Below are 27,242 nucleotides of genomic sequence, written 5' to 3' on the forward strand. Positions count from 1 at the left end.
CGCTCAATACAAGTGTACAGAACTGTCGGAATAAATTGAATAAACTAAAGAACTGTCATGACTTCTATCAAGGATTTTTAAAAATTAGATGAATAACGACGGTGCCTCTGCTCAGGACGCCCAGGAGCCCAGAGGCACGATGTTCTATGATTTCGACTCCTATTTTAACAAAGAGATGATTCTGCTGACTGTGCTGGGCATTTCGGAGATCAAGGACCTTGGTTTTATTAATGCACACTACGACGCCAACACCGGCCACCTGTATACGGATAGTGTCTCCGAAGTCTTTATAAAAGAAATGGAGGCATCATTTGGCATGAAACACAGCTTTTACAGCGACTTTAGTCGGTTTAATTTCAAGACGCGAGACATGGCAACAGCAGAGGCCAACTTGGCCGAATTAGAGGAGGCTGGCAAACAATTTTCTCACTCAAGCTTGTGCGATCTCACATATTCACCGTCGTCCATCCATTGTCTTGAGCTTTCAGGAATTCTCCGCAGCCTCCAGCAATTTCTAGACATCTTCGAGTTCCCAAACAGTGGCAATAAATTTACAATTCTGGTCAAAGAGGGCCAGGTAGAGAAGGTCAAGAAGGCCATAGAAAATAATAGGATAAACTTTGGTAGAAACATACCAGTGGTGAGTGTCCTTCTGAACAAAGATAGAGCAAAATCAGCGTGGCGTTTTGTCAAGTTTCGTGTCTGCGTCAAGTACGGATACATCAAGAAGCTTGTGCCGCAGTTCAACAAGCTATCACCTGTCCCAATCCTGCTTATAAGTCCTCCAGGAGACACAGACGATTAGATCTTACTTAAAAGTAAACACTAAGCACTCCACGTCTTGGTGCTTTACTTCTGCACTGCTCCGATGCCCCCTCTGCCCAGGGGAACATGGGTCCTGATGAGCTTTGCAATAGATGGGTCAGATGTCCTTCTGATAGCCATCTCACCGAACTCCAGTGCTTCATAAGGGGCCAGAAGCTCGACCATTTGGTAATTATTGAGCGCAGCAGCCATGATGAGGGCACTGGCACCCTCACCATAGGTGGACTTTGCATTGGTAGTGATGTTGGCCTCTGGTTTGGCCAGCAATGCGGCAATGTCATAGTATCCTGATGAGACAGCTAACATGAGTGCTGTGGAGCCTTCGCGGCGCTGCATTCCTGCTTCATACTCTAGAAGCACCTCAACGCAAGGTGCATGATTGAAGTATGCCGCAGCCATCAAGGCAGTGCGGTGGAAAGAGGATTCAATACAACGTGCTTCGTATTTGGCCAACAAACGGACAATGTCAGCGTATCCGTAGCACGCAGCCATCATCAAAGCGGTTGCATCTGTAAGCTTCCAGGTTCGGCAAATAAAAGTCCCTAGAGTCATCTTAGCCTCTAGTTTACGCAGAAGCTTAACTGCTATGGCATTTCTATTTGCAACTGCTAACATGAGGGCGGTCTTCCCGTGATTGTTCACCTGCTTCGCTTGGTAGAGCAGAGTCTTCAAAAGCCATGCCTTATTAATGCGCTCAATACTCGCTATGTCAGTTTGCTGAGTAAGACCCGAATCAGTTAGTGGGTCAAAAGGCCCCAGTTCTATAATTCTTCGCATTAAGTCTGTGTTACCCTCCCTATCGACAACGATCTTAGGGCTGAGGGACTCGGCAATTTTGATGTGTCCGTGCCGCTTTGCCAACAGGAACGCTGTGGTTCCATCGTCCTTTGTAAGATTAAGCTCATACGGCCGTAACATGGCGCAGATCTCTTCAAAGCCTTGCTCTGCTGCCACCATAAGTGCACTGGTTCCATCGAGCATCACCATACCATGCTCCCTTTCAACAAACAAAGGCACAAAGCCCTTGTAGTTATTATAAGCACAGATCATAAGCGCAGTAGTTCCCTCGTTGTCTTGAATGCCTTGTTCGTGGGGGGCCAGAAGTTCGACCGCAGTGGTGTCTTCAATTAAAAGTGCCAACATCAGTGCTGTTTCCCCCTTTGAATTCCTAATTCGAGCCTCTAGTTCTACAAGCAACTTAATTGCATCGTGATTGTGAGCCAGAACAGCATGCATCAGAGCTGTCATCCCGTGAGAGTCTTGCTTACCTGCTTGGGACAGTAAGCAGTACACCAACCCTGGACGCCGCTGCTTTACCATCAGCATAAGTTGTGTTTTCTGGCTTGTGTCGGCCCCATGGGCACTACTCTTATGAGCACTATCTTTATCTGGCTGGAGCCCATCTTGAATGGTGACAAGGCCTTCTGCATTCCTTAGCAGCTCTACTATTTGTTTGTGGCCGGACAGGACAGCATAATCTAGGGCCATTAGTCCATTTTGGTCCATCAATCCACTTTCGTGTGGCACAAGAATCTGTGCAAGGGAGTAATTACCAAGGGTAGCCATCTGCATCAGCGCCGTTGTCCCAAATCCGGGTTCTGATAGCTTGCATTCTTCATTGCTAGCACTTTGAGCTAACGTTTCGAAGTCACTACCAAATAAGCTTGCCTCAGTAGCGGAGATGCCGCACCGCAATATACACTTCTCGTGCGGCACGAGAAGGTGAACTGCCTCGATGTTATTGGCCTCACACGCAATCATAAGTGCCGTTCTATAGTGAGTATCGTGCAGCTTTGCTTCTCTGGAAATAAGCTCAACTAGTATCTTGTTTTTCCCCTGCTCTGCAGCAAGCATAAGGGCGGTTTTTCCTTCATTATTCTTCATGCCGCCTTCTATTCCAATTAGTGTCCTAATCACGGCTATGAGCTTGTTTATCTGTTCAATGTACATGTGCGAAGGAAAGCAATGGCCTGCGCTGTCTGAGGATAAGTCCGAATCCATGGCCCCGTACAAGCTTTCTAAGATACCAGCCCGTGTTAGGGTCATTAGGGCCGTCTCCCCACCTTTGTCACGTAGTCCGGCTTCATATGGAATCAATGCTTCAGCAAGGCTTATCAATCCTTTCTTCACTGCAATCATTAACGCAGAGCAACCAATTTTATCCTGGTGCCCACTTTCTCGAGCTATAAGCAGCAGGCCTATGTCCTCTAGTCCTAGTGCTGCGGCATACATTAAGGCCGTCTGACCGCGATTATTCTCTGCCCCAGCCTCCTCCTTTATTAGCTGCTTAATGGCCTTGAGATCACTGCACGACTTAAAAGCCACTGCTCTAATAAGCCGCGTATTCCCGTCGTTGTCCTTTTGGATAGTGATGTGTGCAGATGCCTTTAGATCCAAGTAGTCTTTCTCGAGGACCATCAACTTCTGCTTCAATATGAGGCACTCATGGTGCTCTGCATCTCGTGCATCAATTGCAGCTTCAAGCTTCTTCTTGCACACAAGTAGCTCAGATTGCAGCCCCTGCTGAGCCTCTTTCAGTGCTAAAATGATCTGAGCTGCTCGCGAAAGGCTGGATTGCGTGTGCAGATGACGAATTATGCTATCAAGCTCAACCTCACTCAGATCTTTATGCTCTAATTTAGAGTCTGTATGTGCTCCTGGTGCTGACATACTTCTTGCAGGCGGAGGAAGATCGTTCTGGTTAGAAGCTACAGGGACAAACGTGGCTTCCCAAGTAGGCGGGAAGACTACATCGTTACTAGTTGGGGCAGGAATAGTTGTTGTCTGCATGGTGGATCGCAAAGTTTGTTCTGCTTCGTCCAATTTCCACAGAAGTTCTTGGTTTTCAATCTGCAGCCGATCAATCTCGGCGGTTTTTTCCTCATTTTCTGTTTGCAAGGTGGATATCACCTCATTCAAGTTGTTTACCACATTTGCTGTGACCTTTTCACCCATTTGTCTGAGGGCGTCAAATTCCTCACGCATTTTGCTGTATTTTTCCGCCAGGACAGCATATCTGTATTTGTATCGATCCGCAGCCTTGCGGTTAGAGGATGCCTCAGTAATTGCAGAAGATGAGCGAGGTGCTTCTTCAGTCCCGGTGATGTAGAACGTCGGATCGAGCTTATGCTGAGTTGAAAAAGGGTTTTTAATGGTTAAGGAACGTATGTCAAGGGCCGATGCCGGCCTTACATGTATGTCTGCTCTGGGGCTGGATCCTTTGGTACTCTTAGATGAAATTATGAACGAGCTCTTGGAAGATTGCCTCAGAGGAGAACTCCTGCTAGGAGAGCTACGGGAGGGAGATATCGGAATGCTTTGAGAAAACGGGATCGATGGGCGCCTGGACGGTGACAACGAAGGACTACGGCCAGGATGGCCACGTGGAGGGCTTGGGAATAGTCTCTGCACATTTATATTGGGCTCCTTAGAATTTTGCTGCGGTTCTTTGATTGATTTTGCCGACGCTATGTTCCGCTTTTTCTTTTTCTTACCAGAATCTGGTTGGGATTTTAATGAATTCGGGGATTGCAACGGTTCCTTAGGTTCCTTATCGCGATCCACACTACCTTGTAAGACGCTTGATTCGGGGCCACTTTTGCTATTACTGGGTGACGAGGCTAAGATACGCGTCCGCGATAGAATAACACCTGTAGAACGAGTACTCTGAGAGCTTATAGGCTGCTCCTGCTCTGCAAGATTAAGTGAGGAGGAGGGTGTTACCTCCTTGCTTGTTTGGCTGGAGGGCGTCTTAGCCAAATGGCTTATCTGAAGCCTGCTCTGCTCGGCAAGGGTTGACACGCCCATCCGTGCCATAACAGAATCGCTTAGTGGTAGAGTAGGTGCCTGCTCAATTCTGGTGCTAGCAACAGTAGCACCAATCTGTGTGCTTAGGGAAAAAGGATGCTCTTGTGAGTATTCTCTATCATCGAGATCTTCTTGCCTCGATTGAACAGGAGGTGCCGTGCTCAGCAGCAACGAGTGAGAAGGAGGGAGAACGTTGTGTTCAACACTGCTCTTGGCGACTTGTTCTGTATAAATAGCAGACGCAGACAGGGAGCGCTGAACATCCTCCTGTGTTATAGAGGCAGAACTGATCAAGAGAGATAGCATTTCAGAATCATCGGTCAGAACAGCTATGTCAGACATTTTTGAGGCCTCTGTGTCAGGATAGTAGGGTGTTAGAACTCTGACAGCATCTAAACTGGAGCTTTGGATGGCTAATAGCAAAGGTGTCATGCCTTTGTGTAGCGGCACACTTTTCTCGTATTTGACTAGTAACAGACATACGCTCGAATAATTTCTAAGGGCAGCAATGGCTAGGGCCGTGTATCCTCTATTGTTGGTCATTGAGTGCTCGTGGGGAGCAAGGGCTCGGCAAAGGCTCAAGCAGTTGGATGCAGCAGCCATCATCAGAGCCGTCTCGCCATGCTTGTTTTGTGTACGTGCATATGTCGGTAGAAGCTCGGACACCAGCTGTACATTCTTACTCCGCACGGCCTTAAACCACTGCTCCGCATCAGCCATTGCAAAAAAGCCAAATTTTAAAAGGATGTTTTACTGCGTAGGCTACAAGTAGGGCACCAGGCCCTCTAGTTGATTAAATATTGAGAGTTATCCCCAGCAGAAGATCGAAAAAGATCAGATTCGTGGCCCATATCTTGAAATTGACTCCCTCCCGCTTTCTCAGACCCACGTAAGGAAGTACTGAGGGTTAGATTGTTTGCCCCCGCAGGACTGCGCATCAGAGATCGGATTGTCTCTTCCTGCTCACTAAGAATGCCACATAGGTTGGAATATTTCTCTTCTTGCAATGCATGCGCTCTGTGCAACGATGCAAAGGAATCTTTCTGCTCAGTCATTGCTTGAAGAAGCCCAGCAATTACGTTTTCCTTCTCTTTCAGCTTCTTCTGCAGAGATTCCACTTGAGCATTCTGTGGTGCAGCGTTAAATGCTCGTGCAGCAGCAGCATTGGCCGCTGCAAGCTTCTCCTCCATGATTCGCATCGAGTACTCCGCTGCTTCAGCTGCTTCCTTGGCCCTCTTTTCATAGTCTGAAGACTTATTTTCTGTAGCCCTCAGTCGGGCCTGGATGCTGAGCATGGTACGCAGGCGGTCATTTTCCTCGTCCTTTTCTGCGAGAAGCTTGTCGTAGTCGATGTCAGAGAACTTGTATTCGGTGACAATCTGTGGTTTCAAAGCACCAACGGAGTTAAGCTGTTCTTTGAGAGCTTCAATTTGATTATTTAAAGTGGCAATCTCATGCCGGTGGCCAGATTTCAGCCTTTCCAAGTCGGACCCACCGCTGGAAGGCGACACCGGAGGCGAATAGACAGGCACTTCTTTGACAATCTCCACTTTTTTAATGTTACGCTTTTCAGCGGCTAAATCATCCGTCAAGCGTCTAATCTCATCGTCCTTTCTCTTAAGCTCTTGCTCACATTCAGAGATCTGGGCACGTAGCTCTTCTAGTTCTTTTTCGAGACGTTCTATCTCATAGGAATCAATAGCCGGTGTCTGCTTGCAAGACGTTATCATTTCCGCAGGCTCTGCAGGTACAGGTTCAGACACCATCCATGTATCAAATGGCAACTCCGGAGGTGTGTCGACACGGTCAACCCGAGGGACTTCTGCGAGGTTGTATATCGAGATGTCGGCTTTACGCGCCGTGACCTGAGAGCAAACATCAGCACTCATCCACGTGTCGTACGAAAGCTCCGGAGGCGTGTCGACACGGTCAATCCTCGGGATCTCAACCATTGCTAGCTCAGGGATATCCGATTTGCGTATAGTCCGGAACCCTCTTTCGGTGCTTCCTATCCACGTGTCGGAAGGTAATTCTGGAGGCGTGTCGACGCGCTCGACAACAGGTATACCCGCCTGACCGTAAGTTCTCTGAATGTGTATAGTAGGTACAGGCATGTCTCTACACTGCTCCAAGCGTGCTTGAAGTTCGTTTATGATCTCATCCTTTTCAGCGATTACTCTACGAAGCTCGTCATATTCTGTTGTGGACACATACATGCGTGATTGATGCGCTGGAGATTCCAGTGAAAACAGGCCACAGTCCACGGGTGTTGGTAGGCGCTCAACTACGGGAACATCCACAAAGTCAAATGTAACGGCCTCCATGCGTGCACGAGGCAGCACATCGACGTCATCTGGCATCCATGTATCGTATGGTCCAGCTGGTGGGGTAGGCAAGCGATCTGGAGAATCATCAAGAAAATCGATAGCAACAGGCTGGATTCGTTGCGTCTCTATGGTCAGATCAGCAATATAATTTCTCAGCCGCTCAATCTCCTCTCCCTGCTCGTTAATAAGATTCTCCAATCGATCGATTTCTATCGTATAAATGGAGGTATCTATTCCCGATACGTCTGACCTGACTGCTGAACGGCTATATGCATTCTGCAGCTCGAGGGTCTTGCTCGCAAGCTCACTCCTCAATCTGTCTATCTCGTCGGTGCTCACCAGCCCCTGCTTACATGTGAGGTTATAAACAATTTGCTGCAGCCGACTGATCTCTGCATCCTTGCCAAGGAGCAAATCAGAGGTGTCCAGAGTCCTCACAGGAGCTTGCTGTGCCACAGTCAGAAGCTTGAGAGATTTCATTCCAATCTCATTCTCGGTGATATAATCTCTGAGTCGCTCTATTTCAGTGCCTTGCTCCTCCAACTGCATCTCCAGTCTCTCTATCTCCGACGTGTAGACAGATGCATCTAAGGTTGTATCACGAAAGGCAGCCTTGGACGACTGCATGGTGATCTCGGCATAGCGCTTTCTAAGCTCCTGAAGCTCTTCTTCAAGTGTGTCCGCCCGCGCCTTGCTCTGAAAGGCCTCTAATGAGGCACGGTCCAAGAGTTTGCGGAGCTCTTCTGAATCGTCTAGCAAAGGCACCTGCGCACGTACAAAGGCTGGTTGTGCAGGGGATGGTTGATAACTATAGAGCAACTTTTGCAGGCGAGAGATCTCGTCATCCTTTCTTCTTAAGATCTTGTCCATGTCAACGACCAGTGACGCACTCGCGGCAGGTTGGATCGGGGGCATACGCACGGACTCTATGTCCCTCTCGGCTATGTAATCACGCAATCTCTCTATCTCCGCGCCTTGCTCGTCTACTAATGTTTCGAGCCGTGAAATCTCTGTTGTGAAGATAGACGAGTCAGTTATTGCACGGCCGCTTTTGAGCTCCTCCAGCTCTATAGTCTTCTTGTTAAGCTCATGCTCATAAGTGATAAGTTTGTCAGTGAGAGCATTTATCTCTAGAAGTTGATCTCCTGACGAAAGAGAGGATGCACATGCTCCGTGGGAGAAAGCATCATCATGAACTTGGGCGCGTCCAGCGCACCGCAAGCACAGAGACAAGCTTTCAAGAGATATCAGGGAAGCAGATCCACAGTCAGAGAACATCGTTGTTTGGTCATTAACGCAAGAGAGCAACTCCCTAACAGCCGCCTCAATGACTGAGACATCGAACTCCTCTTGATATTCTGCACGCCCACGCTCTAAATTCGTCTTCAACTGCACTAGAATTTTCTGGGCCTCAATAGCTTCTCGTGCCGTGCTATAGACACATATTTGGGCCTGCACCTTACTGAGGTAATAACGCGTGGTAGCGGAGTAGTACCTCTCCTTGATCGACACTAGATTGGCCTCAGAAAGCATGAAGGGATAATGCGAAGGGTCCACCATACTGCGCAGCACTGTGTCAAGGTGAGTAACTGCGATTTTATATGAAAGTGCCGCTTTAGCGAAAGCATGCATGACACCCAGATTGTCCTGAAGTTCAGTTTGAGACTGCGCCTCGTACCCTAGTCCACGGACCATCTCTGCAAGCCCGCTTAGATACGCCTTTGTCATGGGGCCCGTTTGTCCACTCGCCATGTTGGAGGCCTCGTCAAAGAAGTGTCCCGCTCTCGCATAGAGTGTTATTTGCATGGTCTTGTCTGCCCTTGAGGCCTCAGATGCAGAAATGCAACCCAGTGAATAAAGCACATTGGTAAGTTCAGATGATAAAATTGCCGTTCCCGAGAGTAAAGCAGTGGAGGTGGAATCGTCGACCTCCTGATGCTGATAGAGAGCAAAGGTCCAACGCGGCAGATGGCTCTGCTTTTCAGAGCCGACAAGAGATATGTTCCGGAAATCAGAACGAGTGACCAGCTGCAGGAGGAGGTTCCGCGCTTCCAGCATACTCTCGTATGAATCTGTCCTTGTGCGAAGACCCTGAACTCGCTCAAGAAGGGTGGTGGTCGATAAATCGTCTGAGTTGAGCTTTTTAGCAATGAGCTTCGCCAATAGCGTATACACAGAGCCATTATCCAGGGGTTTCCTTTCTTGTGGAAGGATACTTGGAAGGGCCTGGGACGGCGTCTGCATAAGATACTTTTTTAATTTTCTATTTTTTTAACTTGAGGCGCAAAGTTCCCGGTAGATCCTCACCGGCGTCTCTGAATCCTCTAGAACCAGCGCCCCTTGACAACAATGCTACCAAATAGCTGGGACAAAAGAGATTACCTTGGCCGGATTAATTAGAGCCGGCCAGAAAACTTGAATAAAGGTGGACGGCGCCAGCCGGGACAAGGGCAGGACCATCCTGGCAGCTGCCTCACAGCCCGGCTGCCCCTTGCATGTAGTGGATCGGCGGTTAAGCCGACGAAACAGTAACTACACTAAAGTCGAAGCCGACTCTGATTTTAATTTTTGCCTGCAGCTAATTTTTCCTTGCAGCTTCTGCTCGGTTTACTTGGTGTGCTCCTCTGCCTTCCCCTCGCTGGAGTCTTTCTGCGGCATTGCTGCAAGACAAGTGTCGCGGAGCTCCTCCGTTGCGAACTTAAAGAGCGCGATCATGGAGGTCTTCGTTAGATCGTTGTGGATGGCGAGCTTGAGGTATCGCTTCTTATCGGGAACAACGTTCACATCCTTTGTTAAGCGTGAGTTTATTGCAACAATACTCGTTCCAACGCGCGAAAAGACGAGCTGGCGATCTTCTGGCGACTCCTCTACGCTAATAATCTGCAAGTATCCTTTGTTCTTGGCAACCCACCTACCATCCTCCTTATCATAGTGGTAGAGCTCGACGTCCCCGCCTTCGAAAAGACTGTTCTTGTTTTGATAATCCTTTTTGTCGACTGATTGGGTGGTCGTGTAGTTCTTAGCCGAAACCAGAGAGGCGTTATGCTCTGCAACTGGTGGACCCTGGGCGTTGTCGTCTGCCTTTAATGGCCCCATGTTGGGAAAGCTAAATGCTGCCTTAACTGTTGGCTCTAACGGTTTGCATGCTGCGATTCCTGTAAATGAGAACGCGAAAGTTGCAGTGCTCTCCTTAGTAGCATTCTCCGATGCTTCGTTTGTCTTGGTCTTCTTTGACTCGGTGGTAGGTTTGGGTAACGGGCCGTCTGCAGGCTCTGCCGCTTGCTTATCTATGTGTCCGTGAGACCTGAGAGATTTGCGTGGAGGTTCTTGGTCGGGTATGTAACCAAATGAGAACTTGAAATCTGAAGCAGGAGTGGGAGCAGGGACTGAGGCAGGCTTTTCTCCAGTAGGATTCTTGTCGTCGGTGCTTGCAGGCACAAATCCAAACTTGAATTGGGGCGGATCACGGGCCTCTTCCTTCTTTTCCTGGACGCCGAGAAGGTCGGGCATTTGATTTTTTGCGTCTGCGCGCCGCGCGAGGCAAAAGGCAACTCAGAGATGAAAACCGCAAGTTAACGTTTACTTGCCCTTCCTGTACTCGGGCTCGATCCGCTTGCCGATCCGGGTCGCAAGCTCCATGTCGGGCTTCATGATCGTGACGCGCTTGGCGTGCTCGGCGCAGAGCTGCGTGTCGACGAAGAGCGAGATGATGTAGTTCTCCGCAGACTCCTGGAGGGCCTCCACCGCCGCGCCCTGGAAGCGGATGTCGGACTTGGAGAGCCCGGAGGTGACGATGTCACGGACGAGCTTCGAGAAGGGCAGCTTCCGGATGAGCAGGTCTGTGGACTTCTGGTACTTCTTGATCTCCTTGACCGCGACCATGCCCTGCTTCTTGCGGCCGGTCTTCTTGATCCCGCTCGTCGAGGACGCCGTCTTGCGTGCGGCCTTGCGCGCGATCGTCTTGCGCGGCGCCTTCGTCGCGCTGGTCGTCTTGCGTGCCGTGTGCTTGGTGCGTGCCATTTTGTTCCCCGCCCTTTTTGGCCAAAAAGATTGATCCCAAATCTGCGCCCCATCGTGTGAAATTTCATTTAAAATGTCATCTTGGTGACTGCGAACACGGGCTGGCAAATACCTTACTATAGTAGACATCTATAGTACTCACGTTTTCTGCAAAACATGCTATTAAGATGACAAGGGCAACCATGGATGTCAAAGGGCTGCGACATATGGTTAGTCTCGCAGATCTCCTCAGCGAGCTGGACTTTTTGCAGACAGAAGCTCCAGAAGAATTGGTTTTGAGCATGGTGCTGCAAATGGTGTTTGCAATCCATCACTCTCCACTAGGCTCGATATTCTGTTGCCGCGTCGGACCTCACGGTTGGGTCAGAAAGCATATACATTGATAACAGAAGGGTCATGGCCTTCGATACGTCGTCGTGTACTAGCGATTGGCAATCCAAGCAATCTCGCCAACCCGGCCCGCGTGATGATCTACTTCAATCTTACGATGACCCCAGCCTGTGGATTATAGCAAATTTACAGAGCATGATCGCATATGCTAAGAGACTACATGTGCGTGGATGCGATTCTCTAGTCTCCGCATTAGCAAACCTAGTACAACAAGGATATACTGACCTTAGCGACATACTTGCGTTCCCGGAGCTGTTTGCACCATTTAACCTACTATTCAATAGGCTTAGACCGGTAATCGGGGCGCTTCAAATGCCGCTGATGATTCTAATAAAATTTTGTCCACGGATGGTTGAAAGCTCAGGGTTCCTGGACGTACATCAGGCACAGCTAGATTTCAGGATGTCTGTGCCCGCACGGCTTTGATGTACGCAGTGCACTATGACTAGAAGCTGTGTTCTATTTTAGCACAGCATGAAGCAGAACTACTGACAAAAATGGATGCTGCTTCAACTCATCGATTTCAGTGCGTCTTCGACCTAATTTCACACGAAGTTTGGATGAGGCAAAAGCCTAGCGAGGAGTTTCCCTCGGAAAGCGCGCATATGACTATGCAATAATGCGCAATAGAACCCTCTGGGCACAAGTACTACAGTACTACAGCAGTATGCCGTTGGGTCATATGCATAGACGGTCGAGCTGCGCCAAGATAGGAGTATTAGGCGGTAGGTATGCGCGTATTCGCATCCCTATATTTTTCTTATTGATAGATGCTTGGGAGGGGTCGTATCCCAGTGATCCCAGCTCGCTGTATTTGCGAACGAGAGCAATCATGTAGTAGCATAGAACCTTTGACACATAGGAGAAGTCCTCTTTTAGAAGATCAGGAACAGGTATGGATTCCATAACAGCTGCTGTGTCTATCTGGGTGTTCCCTACCGTGCTTACTCCACCTTGATGCAGCCCCAGCACCTTCCAAATAGAGTCAATGCTGTGTATAAGGTTGGCAACAAGGGCTTTTTCGCGTATTGTCACAACATCTGTTGTAAATAAGTTCAGGACAAATTGGGCAGCCAATCTTTCATATTGCTGCTTTGGATCGTATGTCTTGTACCTGTTTGTTGTGAGTAGCGCAAAAATGGTCATAGGGATGACAAAGTCAAAGGAGGTCAGCTGCAGGTCCGAGCACATCTCTACTATGCTCCGGAACACCTGAGCTGCCTGGCCAATCACATTGGCTGCCTCAAGATCTGAAGAACTGAGACTGTCACTGCGGACGATACCTCTGGTGATGCCTCTGTGGGGGTCATTGAGCAGACTCTCCTGTCTAAAGACAAAGCCAGGGAGGGTGGTGCTCGTCAATGCAGCCACCCAATAGCCGCCTAGGGCTGAGCGCTCTTGATTGGGCGTTGCGCTGGACAACAATATATATACCCCGATGTCACTCAATCGCAGGGGCACTACGCACTGGGTATATAATTCTTGGAGCGGTTTGATGCCGTCTGTGTCCAGCTGAGTAATGTATTTAGAGACATCCCCATCCTTTATGTTCTGCACCCTGCGAAGCACTACCAGTTGCACACGAGCCGCGACCAGGGTTTCTTTAATCGACACCAAGAGCTTCTGCGGGGTAACACCCTGGTCATCTGCTCTACCCTTGTCTGTAGTGGCATAAATATTTCTGGGATAAGCTGCACTCATGGCTCCCTCCACTCCGAAGGTAGCATCTGCGGCACTGGATTGTCCCGACATACCAAACGGCTGGCTTTCCACCCCTACCAATGGAGCATTTCCAACGGTTCGATATGCCGTCTGAGCACTAGTTGGCTGTGCAAGTCCGCCACTCTCCAGCTTCGCAAGGGCATCAGATAACATGTTGATACGATCCTGTAGCGTCAGGTATCCCAGCTGGACCGTGCCATTGACGATTGATGGGAAGATAGCCTGAGTTTTTGCCTCTGTGGCCTTTCTAAACATCGCAACACATATTTTGTCATTGGAGCGTTTCTCCAAATACCTGAAATAGAGGTAAAAGTTCTGCGTCTTTAAGAAACTCTCTATGTAAGGCGAGACGGCCATTATTAGCCCTAGCGAGGCCCTATTTTCAATAATCTTTAAAACGGTGACTACTGCTACACTTGTATCGCATTGTGAGTCTTCTTGGAGAGCTTTCAAAATGCATGCTGCAGTGTAGTAGTGCGCATACAAGAAGTAGTACAACTGCATCTGCCAGACTTTGGATGGACACTGAGTAATGGCCACACGAAGAACGGTGACAATCTGTCCAGACGCTGTCCCCGACGTTGCGCTTGCGGCGGTATGGATTGACCGCAGGGGGACGCCGGTTAGAGCAAAGAGGCTATCTGCATCGTGCACTCCAGACTCCACATCCGCAGCCATTTCAGTGAAGGTGCCTGGCCTGCCAAATTGGGTGTATCCACCAAAGTGACTGAATGCAGCACCGGAGAGATCTCTCAACCCGTTGGTTCCGTGCATAGCTGAGCCCTGGGGTCTCAATAGCTCGTATATCCCTGCTAAAAGATAGCCCTGACTGAGGATATCAAGGGCTTTGCTGCAGAGATTGCAAACTTTTGATATCGAGGCTTGCCAATCTTTCCTGGGAATCGTAGACATAAGAAGCTCATTGTGTACCAACGCATCAAAGCCGTTGTCAATTTGAAAGGGGAATTTGACAATTCCAGAGTCTATGCTAGCTTGAAGCTCCTTGAGCCGTGTAAAAGGCCCTTGGCCAACTGTCTGATGGCAGCAACCTTTATAATAATCATATGCACGATTAATATTTGTCTGTAGAACTTTGTGAAATACGTCTTTTAACGAGCCTTCCAACTCTGGAGAACCTTGAGGGTTCCCCTGAGGCGCCATGAGATTATATGCGCGACCCTTGTGTCCATAGGCTCCCTGGACAAGCCCTGCATTTTGTTCTGCATGAATACCGAGAGGCCCCTTGATGCTAGCCAACTTGCCATCATCTCCCAGAGCGTCCAATAAAGCAGTTTCGTCATCAAAGACCCTTATTAGAAGCAGTACGATGCACGCGGAGAAGTTCCCCATCCCTTTCAGGACATCGAGGATTGGCTCAATGGGCTCGATGCTTGATTGAGAGCGCACCAGTGTATCTATGGCCCTGCGAATTATCAAATTCCGCCGCTCTGGAGGTAGTCTCTTGGCCTGCTCTAGCTGCTGCAGAACCTGGATTCGCACACTATAGACACTGTGCAGGACCTGACAGTGCTCTTTGAGCTGCGCTGAAAAATCACAGTTCACGCCGTAGCGCAAAGACGCCGCCCGTAACAGCGAGTGGTTATGGCGACTAATACTGGAGGCCCCAGGAATCTCTGTCACGTCGCCTACAGAGAGTGTACGAATAATTTCATCCAAAAGGACCCGGGTTTCAGGGAGAAATATGCCGTGAATAGAGAGAAGGTCGCAATATATGCCGCACGACAAGCCATCATATACACTGGTGGAAAGCGTATTCACGCTCTGCTGCTTATTCCTCTTGCTGTTTTTCTGGGTGGCCATGGCGCCATCATGTCCGCTTGAAAATACCATTGGGTGTCCATGGAGCCGGGCAAAGTTGTTCAAGCACGTGCTAGCATAGATTATTCTGGACGGATGAATGATTAGGCTGACGAATCCGATTGCTTCTGAGATGCTTCCCAATGATTCAAAGATCGTTTCCACCTTGTCAGCGTCTTGCTGTGCGCTATCCACAACAATCAATCGATTGTAGTTGATTTGCATAAAGCGCAGCAGTTGGTTGAGTCGTTCTCTAACACCTAGAAGCTCGTCCATGGTCCACGTCAAGGATGCCATTGTGTGAGAGCTATCCAGAAAGAGAGGGACCCCTTGAGTCGAGGCTTGAAAGGAAAGATTCTTTGTGAGTGTGGTGGTGGATAGTCTAGTCGACGACGCACGGAAGATGGACTTTGTACTTATATGGGATGTAGATACAGCCCGGTTTGCAGGGTGCGTATCAATGATACCCTCTTTATAAGCGCGACGACCCTCTTCGCTGAAGTCTATGCATACCCTTTGGCGTGCTGCTGAATGCGACCTTTTCTTTTCAGTGTAGGCAGCCCCTCCTTGGACTGTATTCTCGCTCTCTGTTCGTTGTGTAGCTTTAGAGAAGAATGTCGATAGGCGGTGCACTGCTCCATCTTTGTTATCTGACTCACCACTTTGAATCGCATAAGCGCGGGGAGCAGTTACTGGAGCCCCCTTCCAATAAGGGTATATCGACAACGGACCCATTAGGCGGGCAATGTAACGCTTCAAAGCTGCAATCTGGACACAGTTAACTGCAGTCATGCCCTCAAAGAAGTGCTGAGTCGCACACTCTGACACTTTCGAAGACGAGTATTGAGAAGCAATAGCAAGGAGCATGCAATAGAATTCGTGATCTCCATAGAGATCCCTTTGCTTTGAGACATCAACTTTGTCGCGCAGGAGTGCGTGGAGCCTCTCTAGTGGAGTAGAAATGTTGTAAACAATTATTGTCGAGGTTGTAATGATGGCTATTGTACGTGGAGAGTGAATATATTGGTAAAGCTGAGGATTCGAAGAAAGGTATGTGGTGGAAAGTGCGAGGCTCCCTGCTTGGGAAGAATCCAGTTCTACTACGTCTACGATCTTCTGCTGGTGTGGCTGTGGAGTAGCGCCCACTTGCGTCTGACCTCCACTAAAGACATCAAGCAACAGTTCTCTGGTGCACCTCTGGACACGTGGCTGGACAGAAATCTCGTTCACAGATCCACACACCGCACTTTGCTGGGATACATCATCGAAGAAACAGGCAACAGAGAGTCCACGAGAACGGAAAAAGCTTATGCACGAGGATCCAACAAGGCTTCTGATGCCTTGGAATGGCGTTCTAACCTGTTTGAGGACCAGTTTGTCATAGTTGAAATCGTATGCCTGATTGTGCTTTGCATCCTGCTTGCCCATTGCAGCCATGAAGTCCGCATAGTACTCATTTTTGAGTGTGTATGTGTCTTTGGCCACCCCGCAGGCCGATAGACTGTAATAGAGCTCTAGTCCTGTATCGGTCATTGCAACTAAAGTGAAGGTTACGCTTTCTGATAAAGTGATTGGCCAAATTTGTACAATGGATGCCTGGGAGTCGTTGGAATACATGCTTAGATCCTTCTGGAATGAGGTGTATGGCTTTAGTTTGCGAAAAGATGATATGCAGCTGTCATCAAAGACATATACGGTGATCCTGTTATCTTCGTGAAGTGTGTACAGGAGTCCTCTGGTATCATCTACTACTGCCTGTTTAATGGGCTTGGGCCGTAAAAGGTCTGAAATAAAGGGAACATGCGACAAGACTGGGATAGACGTATGATCTATCAACCGAGCCCTGCCGACTCCAGCACTACTGGAAGAAAAGCCGCCAGGCAAAATACCTCTTGCTGCCGAAAGAAGTCCAATATTTGAGAGAAGACCCTCATTTTGAGAACTATATACCACTTCTATGAGAGACCCGGTTGTTAATCCTGCGAAGAGTCTGCCTGTTTGAGTACCAACCAACTGGGTTACAGCGGCATCCGTGGGTAGGGTTACGCTTAGTTGTGACTCAGCGATGATAAACCTTTCTTGCTGCAAAGTTGCTGCTAGGGTCTCTTCAGATGAGGAGCCAGCTGCCGACAGCCTAACACCGAAGGAGACTGTCTTCCTTTGAAGAAACGCTTTTGTGGTTACGTCGGTATCTATGCTTGGCGCACCACGAGACATAGCGGGAGGTTGCACTGCTGTGTTGTTGAGCGTGGAGGTGGCCTTTGGGTAGGTTACTGGATAGAGCTTAATTTGGTTTGTAAGCGCTACGGCCAAAAGGTACCGCGTTTCCACAGCAAACGTTAAGGGAGCTGGAGTAATTATTAAACAACAATCTATATAAGCATCTAGTTCCAACCTAATTATGCGCCGGTTGTCGATGAGGTCAACGAGAATAAGTTCATTATCAATCGCAGTCCAGACGTAGTTGATTTCGGGCAAAAACCCCATACGCAGCTGCCGCTCAACGTTGTTACCAAGCGTAGTCAGGGCAGGGGGCAGATTGAACGTATGCTGTCTAATAAAGGCCCTCTCACCGGAACCGGGAGAAAGAACAACCTCTGATAGTCTCGGTAAGGCACACTCGAGGTCAGCTGCTACTGCGTCCTTCTCGTAGAGCTCCCTGCACGTCTTAAGGAGATCCACGACATGTGAGGCAGACATTCTCTTGTTTTACATATTCCAGAATTTATTATTGCAATTTCAAGCAAAATTGCGTTTGTAGCTAATACAAAAACCCAGAATCTTTCACATTTAACAACGCGATGTTATTGGGCCACGGACCAAATCCGATTACGGCATACCTTGCGCATCTTTCGGCCGTTCCGCTTGGAATTTATAAGACAGGTTACAGCACTTCTGCAGACACCCAGGCGTCTACTTTTTCAAGACATTCGCAGCATTCGCAGAGTGCAGATTGTGGCACAGAAGCTGCATTTCACTCCACGAAAAGCGTAGAAGCGGAGCATTTTGAAACACCTCACGGCCTCAAGTACTCTGAGGAAGAGGGTTACAATCCTCAGCCACTAAGGACTCACCTAACGTTTTCGAGTTTGTCATCAGCGGTTCATTCTGGAGACGCTAGCAGTCAGAGCAAGGCGAGCTGCTCTTCTACTGCTCGAACTGATCCCGTCATTGACAACATTTCACCAGATCTTTGGCGGAAGATCTCTCGCATCAGTGCACTGTTGCAAAACGTCGCACTTTCTATGTCCCAGGCAAGGAGTTCCCCAGAGAGCAGCAGATTTATGTCGCGGCTATCTGAAAGCAACGCAGCTAGCTCCAAATTTTACACGTCCCTTGGAAGCTTTAGTACAAGCACGCGTGACTTTGATCTGAAGCAGATTGCCAGCATGCTGAGCGAGGTGATTGATAGCAGCCTTCAAAACGGAAGATCCGACGGTGCATCTCCCTCCGATCCTGAACTAAATCGGGAGATAGATGAGTTGGTGGCACAATATAACGACATGGCCTCGCTTGCTATCTCTTTGGGATCAGAGGCTCCTCTTATATCCACTACAGCATCTGTGAAGCAAAGTTCCCCTGAATAGATTCTCATGACAATTTGGTCTAAATCTTGAGCTGACGGGATTAAAGCTAAAGGGTGGCATAAGTGCCGTCGAAGCATGAGAAGAACTGCATGACTATCTGGTGTTCGGGATCTTATCCTATACCCATTAAAAATCTAAGTTATACTAGCACACACTTCTCATCGGCTAATATGCTTAAGGCTACAATTGTCTCCCACACTGCAGCTACCTGTCCAGTTTCTCCAGCATAGCGAAAGGGCTTTCATGCTACTATCCTCGTTTTCATCAAAAAAGCAATCTGGCTGTAACATCAGTCATTGTTATTCCTTAAAATATAATTTGTTGTACTCTCTTCTGCACTCACTGCGGTATGCCACCAGCTCACAATCGAAAGATCTGCGTGTCCGGTGCACAGGGCTTCCCCCCGCCCCCTAGTGACGCCTATCAGTTTACTACCATGGAGACTAAGCAGCCTCTTCATGAGTATTTTCCCCGCTGCCTGTACTACACGTATCACTGGCTAAGCCCAATAATAAAGCTTATCAAACGGCAGGGAGCCATATATCCACGAGATGTGTACATACTTCCCCGTCATATGCGCGTTTCCGAGGCTTCAAGGCGACTGGTAGGTGCATGGAATCGAACTGTCGCCAGGGATGCTGCGCGCGGCAAAAAGCGCATGTCTTCCCTTATCTCGATATGTATTCGTGCGTACAAGAGCAGCATGCTCATTATTTTCTGTCTTATTCCAGTTTACACATTTTTGGGCCTCGTTCCTTCAATTGCCTTGAACAACCTAACCACCATTCTTGCAGAGGAGAACATTAGAAGGATATCGCTGGACTACTTGCTTACCACGGGCCAGCAGGCGTCCGTTACCTATCTCATCGGCCAGCTGTTCGCCAAGGCCGTCCCTTGGATTGGCCTCGTCTTTGTATCCCAGATAACCCTCGCGTTTCTCATCAATATATCCATGTTGAAGAACTTCGAGGTCAACACCATGACGTCCCAGGCGCTTTCTGACCTGTTATATCGTAAGCTTCTCACTCTGTCTGAGCTCTCGCGCTCCTCCTCCATCAGTGGAAGCATTATTAATTTTATCTTTACTGACACCGGCAGAATCACGGACTTCCTTGCCTTCATCCCGATGTTCACTGCAGTCCCCTTCCGGCTCGTCTATTCTATCGTTATTCTCAGTACTACAATCAACCCCTTAACGATGGTGGGGATCATTGGCGGGCTCACAACATCTCCACTGCTGGTTCTTTTCATCCGGCGCCAGCTCTGGTTCACTAAGCACTATATGTGCTACAAGGACCTCCGAATAAAGCGTGCTACTGAGGTCCTCACAGGCATTCGTGTTATTAAGTATTTCTCAATGGAGAAACTGCAAGCAATTCGTCTTCATAGCGCTCGAGACCGCGAGTTGTCCCACCTAATTAACATAAAAATGAATAGCGCATACACCGTGATTGTCACGTCTACCACGGGGCCCTTGATGCTCACTCTTGCGCTGACAACTCTAGCACTTGCGGGTTACCTTGACAATGCCACTGCGTACAGTGCAGCGCTCGTCATCAACACACTAAGCATGATATTCAACCAGCTTCCCCAGTTGTTAGCAAAGTTATTCGAAAGCCTGATTAGCAGTGATCGTCTCATAGCGTTTTTTAACTTACCAAACAAGGACGGACAAGTGTTCTGTTTGAGAACGCTGGAGGAGTGCTGTGCTCACTCCACAGACTCTGGACCTAGCATGCAAGATCGCGATGCATCGACAAATGAAGACAATGACGACAAGTGTGGTATAGGTAGTGGAGATGTTATCCTCAGTACTGTTGGAAATCCATCTTATTCGTGGGGCACTGCAAAACACCTTTCCTTGCCAATAATCCTCGATCCATTATTTAAGCAGACGCAGGACACAATTAAGAAGTTTGCACGGCAGCTTCCGGTCCTTAATAATCAACTAGCTCGCGCACTAGCTACGCTTGATAGGGACCCTGCATATTCCATCCTACTCCGCTCTAACCCACTTACAGCACAGAGGGGGGTAGATGCCGATCAGTCCACTGACGATGAACAAGAGACCAGCTCTATTCTATCGAGTGCCACTGACAGGCCTCTCGAACCTCGTAAAATTGGCCTACAGGACGATTGCTTACAAGCTGTCGTTGTCTTTACTCAATCGGTATCAGCTCAGGAGTGGGACGCGCTGCATAAACCAGTTACTACATCGTGTGTACATCTTGATAAATGGTGCAAGGACTGCGACACTATTCCCTTCTCTACTATTGACCAGATCTCATCCTACAAGGAGACGTCTTACCTGCCACTACAAGAGGACAATCCGCTAACAGTCGTGAAGAAGATATATGTCCACTGCGCTGTCATGACCTTCTTCTTGACAGATCCCAAGTTTGACAGCCACCGAGCAAGCTTCAAGGTGGCTCGTGAGATACTTACGACCAAGGATAGCTTCCCTAATGTCATCAACAACTTAGACTTCAAGGTGAAGCGAGGAGCCTTGGTCGGCATTCACGGGCGCGTTGGATCTGGAAAGAGTTCACTTCTTCTTGCACTGTTAGGAGAGCTCGCAAATACAAGTCCAGAGAAGCAGGCCCGCATCCACTGCACCGCCAGCATTGCCTACTGTCCGCAGCTCCCGACTATTTTTTCTGGCACACTGAAATCCAATATATTATTTTTTAAAGATTGTGACGAGGATAGATTGAAAAATGTTATTAAAATATGTGCTCTTGAGACAGATCTGAATAGCATGGCTCACGGTGTGGACACGGAAATTGGTGAACGGGGCATCACATTGTCTGGTGGGCAAAAGGCAAGGATTGCGCTTGCACGCGCCGTGTACTCAGACGCGGACATATTTCTCCTGGACGATCCTCTTTCAGCAGTTGACGCCCATGTCGGCAGCACCCTATGGAATGATTGCATATTGAACTATCTTGTACGAGAGCAAGGGAAAACAGTGATAATTGTGTCGCATCAGATACACTTCTTCTCTGACTGCGATGATATTTATGAGATGAATAATGGACACCTAACTCGCATGACTCTCGAGGAGATGCGGAACCAGAATCTGATTTCTGTCTCTTCTATGTTGACAGACACTGGTTCTCTGGCCAACGCCGCTACTAAGAGCACCCTACAACTTGATATTGGAGAAGCAGAACAGCCCGTTCCCCAGAAGGCGGTGCGAATGATAGAAGACGAAAAGCACGCCGCTATAGGCCGGGTTCAATTAGGTGTATACCACGCGTGGATAAAGGCAGGAGGCTACGGAATCTTCTGGGGATACATACTATTGACACTAACTGGCAACGGCATACTGCAGTACCTTGGCCTGTACATCAATCACTGGTCTTCTAATCTGTATGGTTTCTCATCGGCAGGGTACATTGTGCTTTACGTGAGTATTTCTATGCTATATATTCTAATAGTCTTTTTAGAGCGGGTTGCCTTTATTAAGAGCTCTGTTAACGCTACGCGCACCCTACACAACAGGATGGTCGATGCCGTCCTCAACACACAACTGTTCTTTTTCGAAACCAACCCATTAGGTCGGATCCTCAACAGGCTCAGTCGAGACACAGATCAGTGTGACTCAGCAATTCCAAACAGCATTGTGTCGCTCAGCAATGACCTCCTCTATTTGCTGGTTAACCTGCTTGTGATTATGTTACTTTCGTGGCCAACCATTGTCTTCATCATCCCCCTAGGGATACTCTACATCTTTATCTTTAACACGTTCAGACTAATAGCTCCTCAGCTAAAGCGTATCACTCCTATCCTTTCTAGTCCCATACTCGCACTTGTGCAGGATTCCCTCACCGCGTTGCCATCTATAAGGTGCTATGGAAGTGAAGACCATCTCATAGAGCTCAACAGACTAAACCTTACGCGGAGCTACAGCGCGGACTGGCTTATGCGTGTGATGAATAGGTGGCTGAGCTTTCGCGTCAATGTGATCATGGGGATATTTGCATCGTTGGTGAGCATGAGCGTTGTCATTATTGCTCCCATTGGCAACAGTGCGCGCTATACCGGCCTAATTCTTATGAATAGCTTCACACTCATCAGCAGGCTGATTATGCTCGCCTTTTCTATTAACAGTTTGGAGAGTTCTATGAGCAGCGCAGAGCGCGTCCTGGAATATGGGAAGTTGAAGGGAGAGGAAGATGGTCTAACATATCCCGCTTTATCGACACAGAGTGCAGACCCAGCGAAGTTTGTTGACGTGTCATCGCTTTCCTTGCGCTATAGAAAAGATCTTGACTTAGTATTGCGAAATGTGTCCTTTTCGGCCCACCGTGGAGAGCGTATTGGCATTGTTGGCCGCACAGGTGCTGGTAAGTCATCGATAACCGCAGCCATGTTTCGCTTGGTTGAGCCCGAGCCAGGATCGAGCATAATTGTTAATGGAGTGGACCTGCTCTCAGTTCCACTTGATGATGCACGTGCTCAACTGACCATCATCCCCCAGGACCCGTTTCTATTCTCAGGCACTATAAGGACCTGCCTCTGCTTTTACTCCCAATTGACAGCAGAAGGAATAACTCCCAAAGATATGCCTCCTGGTGTTGAGCGGATCTCGGACGAGAAACTCTGGCGGGTGCTCGAGCAGGTCCGCATGCGCGAGTACTTCGAGAAGCAGCCTGGCGGACTCGACGCCAAGATCACAGCTAACGGGGACAACCTCTCTGCAGGTCAGCGCCAGCTTGTCTGTGTGGCCCGTGCACTACTACGAGACGCACCAGTGGTTATTCTGGATGAGGCCACCGCCCAGGTCGACCGGGAAAACGACGCCATAATCCAGTCCACGATCCGTACAGCGCTGGAAGACCGCGTCGTCATCGCCATTGCACACAGGATCAATACTATCATCGACTTTGACAGAATCATAGTTATGGACGCGGGCGAGGTAAAGGAGTTCGACACCCCCAGGGCGCTCCTGAGCAACCCAGAGTCGTTCTTCAGCAGACTAGTTGCTAAGTGCGAGGATGCAGAGGAGCTTTACCAAAAGGCATATGCCAAGGGCTCGAAGACGAACTCGGACCCAGAACGTGCAAGCTGAGTAGACTGATTTAAGTTAAAGGACCAGAAGATGCATGTTCTTGCTTGTTCCATCAATCTATGCAAGTGAGAGAAGAATGGAATTTTCTATGAACTTCATGGTGATGTCTCAGCCCCCCAAGATTCTGTTTCCCCTTAAGCTGACCTCTAAGTCTCCCAAAGCATGGCACTATAGTGGCCAATAAGGGCGTGTATCTCTTTGGGATACTCTCTTTGGGGTACACTGCCTCAGTAAATATCAAAACAGAGTGTTTTGTGTCGAAAACCCTTTTAGTCGATCTACTCTCATGAATAGTGACTAATTGTTGTCGTGCTTAGCTCGTTATGAAAGTCTGCTGAAGGGGAGGTGAGCCGTGCCATTAAAAAAGCAAGCAGCAAAGTCTTTTGGGCAACACTCCAGAACTGATGGATGGGGACTGGGAAGACGAAGTTCCTCTACCAGAGGGAAACGAAAGCCGGCTGAGTGACGCCGTGGGACGGATGTTCTGTCACTGCGGTAATGAGGTAAAGATAAGCTGCATATGGAGCAATGGCACTTGGAAGATTCTTTATACGTGCACGACAATTCTCAGTGGACAGGAAACGCACGGCCACATCAAGGAAGAGGTAACGTCTGCTGTCCTTGATCAGCTGCAGGATGCAGACCTGCGGACCCGGGCGATGACGGTGAGGCCTCGGCAAACGGAGGGGAGTAAGACGTTTGGGAGTCTGAGCGTGGCTCAAATAGAAAACATACTGCTGAATCCAGTTTTGGAGAGAATGATAGATAAATGCCCCCTATGCAACATGGTCGTTCCAATGGTTGTTTGGCAATTGAGTCTTACGGAGATGCGTTTCGCATATATCTGCACAAATTGCAAGCTAGCATCCGATATGCGCGACGTCGTCGCCTGCAGTGAGAGCAGATGAAGATTCCATTTCAAAATGGAATTCGGCTAACCCAAAAAGGAGTTCTCGAGAAATGCCCAACACAATCACAGAGGAGAACCTCATGAAGATGATCGCAGACGGCCGAGGAAAGAAGCTTGTGGTCAAGTCCTGTAGCAAGGGGAGGCTGCAGGGCAAGGTCAAGCTGAAGCTCCGCACAGCGAAGTATCTTTACACCCTGACGGTTCCCAATGCTGACGATGCAAAGAGTATTGTGAAGGGTTGCAAGGATAAGGTGGAGGTGCAATATGTCAACGACTCGGAGTAAATACGCCGGCGGCGGCTCTGTGCAAAAATCATGAATGAATGCCCACGGCTTCCTCGGGCCCTGTCGGTTGGGCGCCGCAGTGGAAGGCCCTTAGTGGGTGCCATTCCAAAATTACTGGTCACCGAGGAAGGAGACGAAAACTCAAATCTCAGCCTCCCTGTCCGGTCTCTCAAGATTTCTCCCTGGAGTGATGTTGAGTGGTCACTGATACCGCCGATTGTCTCCAGTTCCATCCTAGAGATCCGTAGTGGCATGCAGCTCGTCTATGACATGCTCATGAACTCCATTAGTAGCACGCGGGTATCCACCGCTGCGCACAGCCAGGTGGCTGCGCGTCTTGATGCCTATTACTTAGACTTTGGCAAGCGCATTTCCGCCCTGGAGGTGAAGCTAAACATGGCTCAGCTTAGGCAAAGCGACGTCTTGGAAAAGCTAGATGCGCAGCAGAGAGATATCATCCAGCATACAGACTCCGTGACTGCAAAGCTGAATGCACAGTTTGAACGCACTAAGCTCCTTGTGGACTCAGCTCTGAGCAAATTCAGCCCACCCACAGATGTGGAGCTAGACGCCATTACGCTTCGCCTGTTATCTAGCCCCGTATTAATTAATGCTCTTCGAGATATGCAGTCAGAGTACTCAGCTGCTTCTTTCCAGGCCGTGCAGGAGCTCAATGGTCGCCTGGAGGATGTCGAACAGCAACTGAACCTTTATAGGAAGAACGTCCAGGAATTGGCCGAGATTATAGCAAACAACGAGCGGCACTTCAACCAGTATCAGGCACGCATCGGGGATAGGCTGCGGTTACTAGATGAGTTACCAAGCAAGTTAAAAGAGTTAGAAGGCATGCACCAATTATCCCTGAAGCAAACGTGTGATAAAGAAAAGCAAGCACAGTCTGAGCAAGCTAGTCAAGAAACGAAAGATGCATTAGCAGCCATTAAAAAGGAACTTGGTGAGCTGCGCACCTCTTTAACAAGCAATGCAATATGTGGTGAAAGAGCATGCCCTCACTTCCATAATATGCAGTCCTCCATAGCACCTTCAGCGCTTCCAACAATTCCAGATTTCAAGGCCCCCTCTTTTGAACCAAAGAACTCCTTGATGCCTCATGGTCATACTGTGGTTGAGCCAATCTCACGGGACTCTATTACTGGAAACCCCGTTACTAAGTCCCTTACATGCGAGGGTGAAGAGATGAAACGCACCCTAAGGCGTCATCTCCCACACACACAAAAGTCTGATGCACAGTCATACAGCTTTCAGACTAAACGATATGATGAACGTGAAGATGGCTGTGAAGATAGGGACGAGACAATGGTCTACCAGGGCTCGAGGTCCACCCCAGGAACAGTGTACCTGAATGATCCGGAGTTTTATCAGGATTGCCATAGGTCAATTGCCCAGCCTGTTAACCCTCATCGTTACAAGTCCACTGTTATGATCTCTGCAGACAAAAACATACGTCCACGTTCTGCTACTAGCCAGCCAACGTCAGCCGCGCTAACTGTCCGTGAGCTCATACCACAAATTTCTGCACAGTTACCATATAATAGTAAGCTATTGCAGAGTCTAGTCGCCAAACTAGTGCCAGAGCTTCTCCCGTATTTCCGCACAGGAAGTGATAATCAGGAAAAAGAAGATGATGTTTCTCCAGTTAAACTTCAGGAGAGGTTAGCCTCTATTGTTCAACAAATAGAACCCCTGGCTGCTTCAGTCTCTGTTGTAATGGGCAGAATGGAAACGCTGTCACAGACACTGGATGCCGTTATAGAATCAAAAGTGAAGAGCGTGAGTGACAAGGTTGAAAAGGTTGACAAGGCTCTTACAGATGATATACTCCAGAAGCATGGGGCTCTAGTGTCTAAACTCAATAGCAAAATAGAGCTTGTGCGCGAATCCTTGCAGTTGTGCATCTCATCCCACATAAAGTCAATTATGGATGCACTTGATCTTAGAGATAAGACGTATGCAACTAAGACGGCTTTATTTCAGCTTTCTCGGTCTGTAGCCGGTACAGACACTCGTATCTCTCTCCACGAAGACACTATCCTTCAACTGTGCCGACGTCTTCCCGATGAGACTAATCTGCGCGCTTTAGGCACATTTACTGACGTCGTACGTGAATTAGGAGTGGAGAACTCATACACCTACGATGCACCTATAACAGTACCCACAAACTCCTCTGTTAACTCAGAGCTGTCGGCTGGTTCCACCACATTTCGTGATCAGCTGAGCGACAGGCCCAGCAAAAGACCGAGGGCTATGAAGCGATCGACAGTGGTGTCTGCACCGCCCGCAAGGACCAAACAAAGTGTGCAGGGTACCCAGAATACACAAATCTTGCCCGGGCAAAGTCACCTGGCGTCGTTTTGTGCACCCAATCAGAACGAAGAACTGATTAGAACATCCCCTAGTCTCAAGGTATCTTACTATGACACTACAACACTAGACTCAGCATCGTGATGTAAGGAAAAC

At 48.7% G+C, this 27,242-nt stretch overlaps 12 protein-coding genes across 12 annotated transcripts; 7 read left to right on the forward strand and 5 right to left on the reverse strand.

Moving 5' to 3' along the window:
* Nucleotides 1-88: 88 nt before the first annotated feature.
* On the forward strand, nucleotides 89-805 carry GL50803_006447 (uncharacterized protein; the record flags this gene model as incomplete). The annotated part of the gene is made up of 1 exon (XM_001709446.1): nucleotides 89-805. One exon carries the CDS (start codon nucleotides 89-91, stop codon nucleotides 803-805), a length of 717 nt encoding a protein of 238 aa, XP_001709498.1.
* A 44-nt stretch (nucleotides 806-849) lies between these two features.
* Nucleotides 850-5,352, reverse strand: GL50803_0017130 (Ankyrin repeat protein 1; the record flags this gene model as incomplete). Its single annotated transcript, XM_001709447.1, has 1 exon — nucleotides 850-5,352. The coding sequence occupies one exon, from the start codon at nucleotides 5,350-5,352 to the stop codon at nucleotides 850-852; it is 4,503 nt and encodes a 1,500-aa protein (XP_001709499.1).
* Nucleotides 5,353-5,417: 65 nt separating this feature from the next.
* On the reverse strand, nucleotides 5,418-9,203 carry GL50803_006464 (uncharacterized protein; the record flags this gene model as incomplete). Its single annotated transcript, XM_001709450.1, has 1 exon — nucleotides 5,418-9,203. The coding sequence occupies one exon, from the start codon at nucleotides 9,201-9,203 to the stop codon at nucleotides 5,418-5,420; it is 3,786 nt and encodes a 1,261-aa protein (XP_001709502.1).
* A 363-nt stretch (nucleotides 9,204-9,566) lies between these two features.
* On the reverse strand, nucleotides 9,567-10,469 carry GL50803_0014213 (uncharacterized protein; the record flags this gene model as incomplete). Its single annotated transcript, XM_001709452.1, has 1 exon — nucleotides 9,567-10,469. One exon carries the CDS (start codon nucleotides 10,467-10,469, stop codon nucleotides 9,567-9,569), a length of 903 nt encoding a protein of 300 aa, XP_001709504.1.
* A 69-nt stretch (nucleotides 10,470-10,538) lies between these two features.
* GL50803_0014212 (histone H3) lies at nucleotides 10,539-10,979 on the reverse strand (the record flags this gene model as incomplete). The annotated part of the gene is made up of 1 exon (XM_001709453.2): nucleotides 10,539-10,979. The coding sequence occupies one exon, from the start codon at nucleotides 10,977-10,979 to the stop codon at nucleotides 10,539-10,541; it is 441 nt and encodes a 146-aa protein (XP_001709505.2).
* Nucleotides 10,980-11,375: 396 nt separating this feature from the next.
* Nucleotides 11,376-11,795, forward strand: GL50803_006458 (uncharacterized protein; the record flags this gene model as incomplete). Its single annotated transcript, XM_038046308.1, has 1 exon — nucleotides 11,376-11,795. One exon carries the CDS (start codon nucleotides 11,376-11,378, stop codon nucleotides 11,793-11,795), a length of 420 nt encoding a protein of 139 aa, XP_037901931.1.
* Nucleotides 11,796-12,047: 252 nt separating this feature from the next.
* Nucleotides 12,048-17,609, reverse strand: GL50803_00112408 (Nuclear pore complex subunit; the record flags this gene model as incomplete). Its single annotated transcript, XM_001709455.1, has 1 exon — nucleotides 12,048-17,609. The coding sequence occupies one exon, from the start codon at nucleotides 17,607-17,609 to the stop codon at nucleotides 12,048-12,050; it is 5,562 nt and encodes a 1,853-aa protein (XP_001709507.1).
* Nucleotides 17,610-17,710: 101 nt separating this feature from the next.
* On the forward strand, nucleotides 17,711-18,496 carry GL50803_002848 (uncharacterized protein; the record flags this gene model as incomplete). The annotated part of the gene is made up of 1 exon (XM_038046020.1): nucleotides 17,711-18,496. One exon carries the CDS (start codon nucleotides 17,711-17,713, stop codon nucleotides 18,494-18,496), a length of 786 nt encoding a protein of 261 aa, XP_037901932.1.
* Nucleotides 18,497-18,845: 349 nt separating this feature from the next.
* GL50803_0017132 (MRP-like ABC transporter) lies at nucleotides 18,846-23,570 on the forward strand (the record flags this gene model as incomplete). Its single annotated transcript, XM_001709457.1, has 1 exon — nucleotides 18,846-23,570. One exon carries the CDS (start codon nucleotides 18,846-18,848, stop codon nucleotides 23,568-23,570), a length of 4,725 nt encoding a protein of 1,574 aa, XP_001709509.1.
* Nucleotides 23,571-23,974: 404 nt separating this feature from the next.
* On the forward strand, nucleotides 23,975-24,478 carry GL50803_0034094 (uncharacterized protein; the record flags this gene model as incomplete). Its single annotated transcript, XM_001709460.1, has 1 exon — nucleotides 23,975-24,478. The coding sequence occupies one exon, from the start codon at nucleotides 23,975-23,977 to the stop codon at nucleotides 24,476-24,478; it is 504 nt and encodes a 167-aa protein (XP_001709512.1).
* Nucleotides 24,479-24,530: 52 nt separating this feature from the next.
* Nucleotides 24,531-24,764, forward strand: GL50803_0034093 (Ribosomal L38e; the record flags this gene model as incomplete). The annotated part of the gene is made up of 1 exon (XM_001709461.1): nucleotides 24,531-24,764. One exon carries the CDS (start codon nucleotides 24,531-24,533, stop codon nucleotides 24,762-24,764), a length of 234 nt encoding a protein of 77 aa, XP_001709513.1.
* Nucleotides 24,765-24,794: 30 nt separating this feature from the next.
* GL50803_0017134 (uncharacterized protein) lies at nucleotides 24,795-27,230 on the forward strand (the record flags this gene model as incomplete). Its single annotated transcript, XM_001709462.1, has 1 exon — nucleotides 24,795-27,230. One exon carries the CDS (start codon nucleotides 24,795-24,797, stop codon nucleotides 27,228-27,230), a length of 2,436 nt encoding a protein of 811 aa, XP_001709514.1.
* Between the last annotated feature and the right edge of the window lie 12 nt (nucleotides 27,231-27,242).

Source organism: Giardia intestinalis, chromosome 4 (genome assembly GCF_000002435.2).
Source record: "Giardia intestinalis strain WB C6 chromosome 4, whole genome shotgun sequence".
NCBI classification, from domain to species: Eukaryota; Fornicata; order Diplomonadida; family Hexamitidae; genus Giardia; species Giardia duodenalis.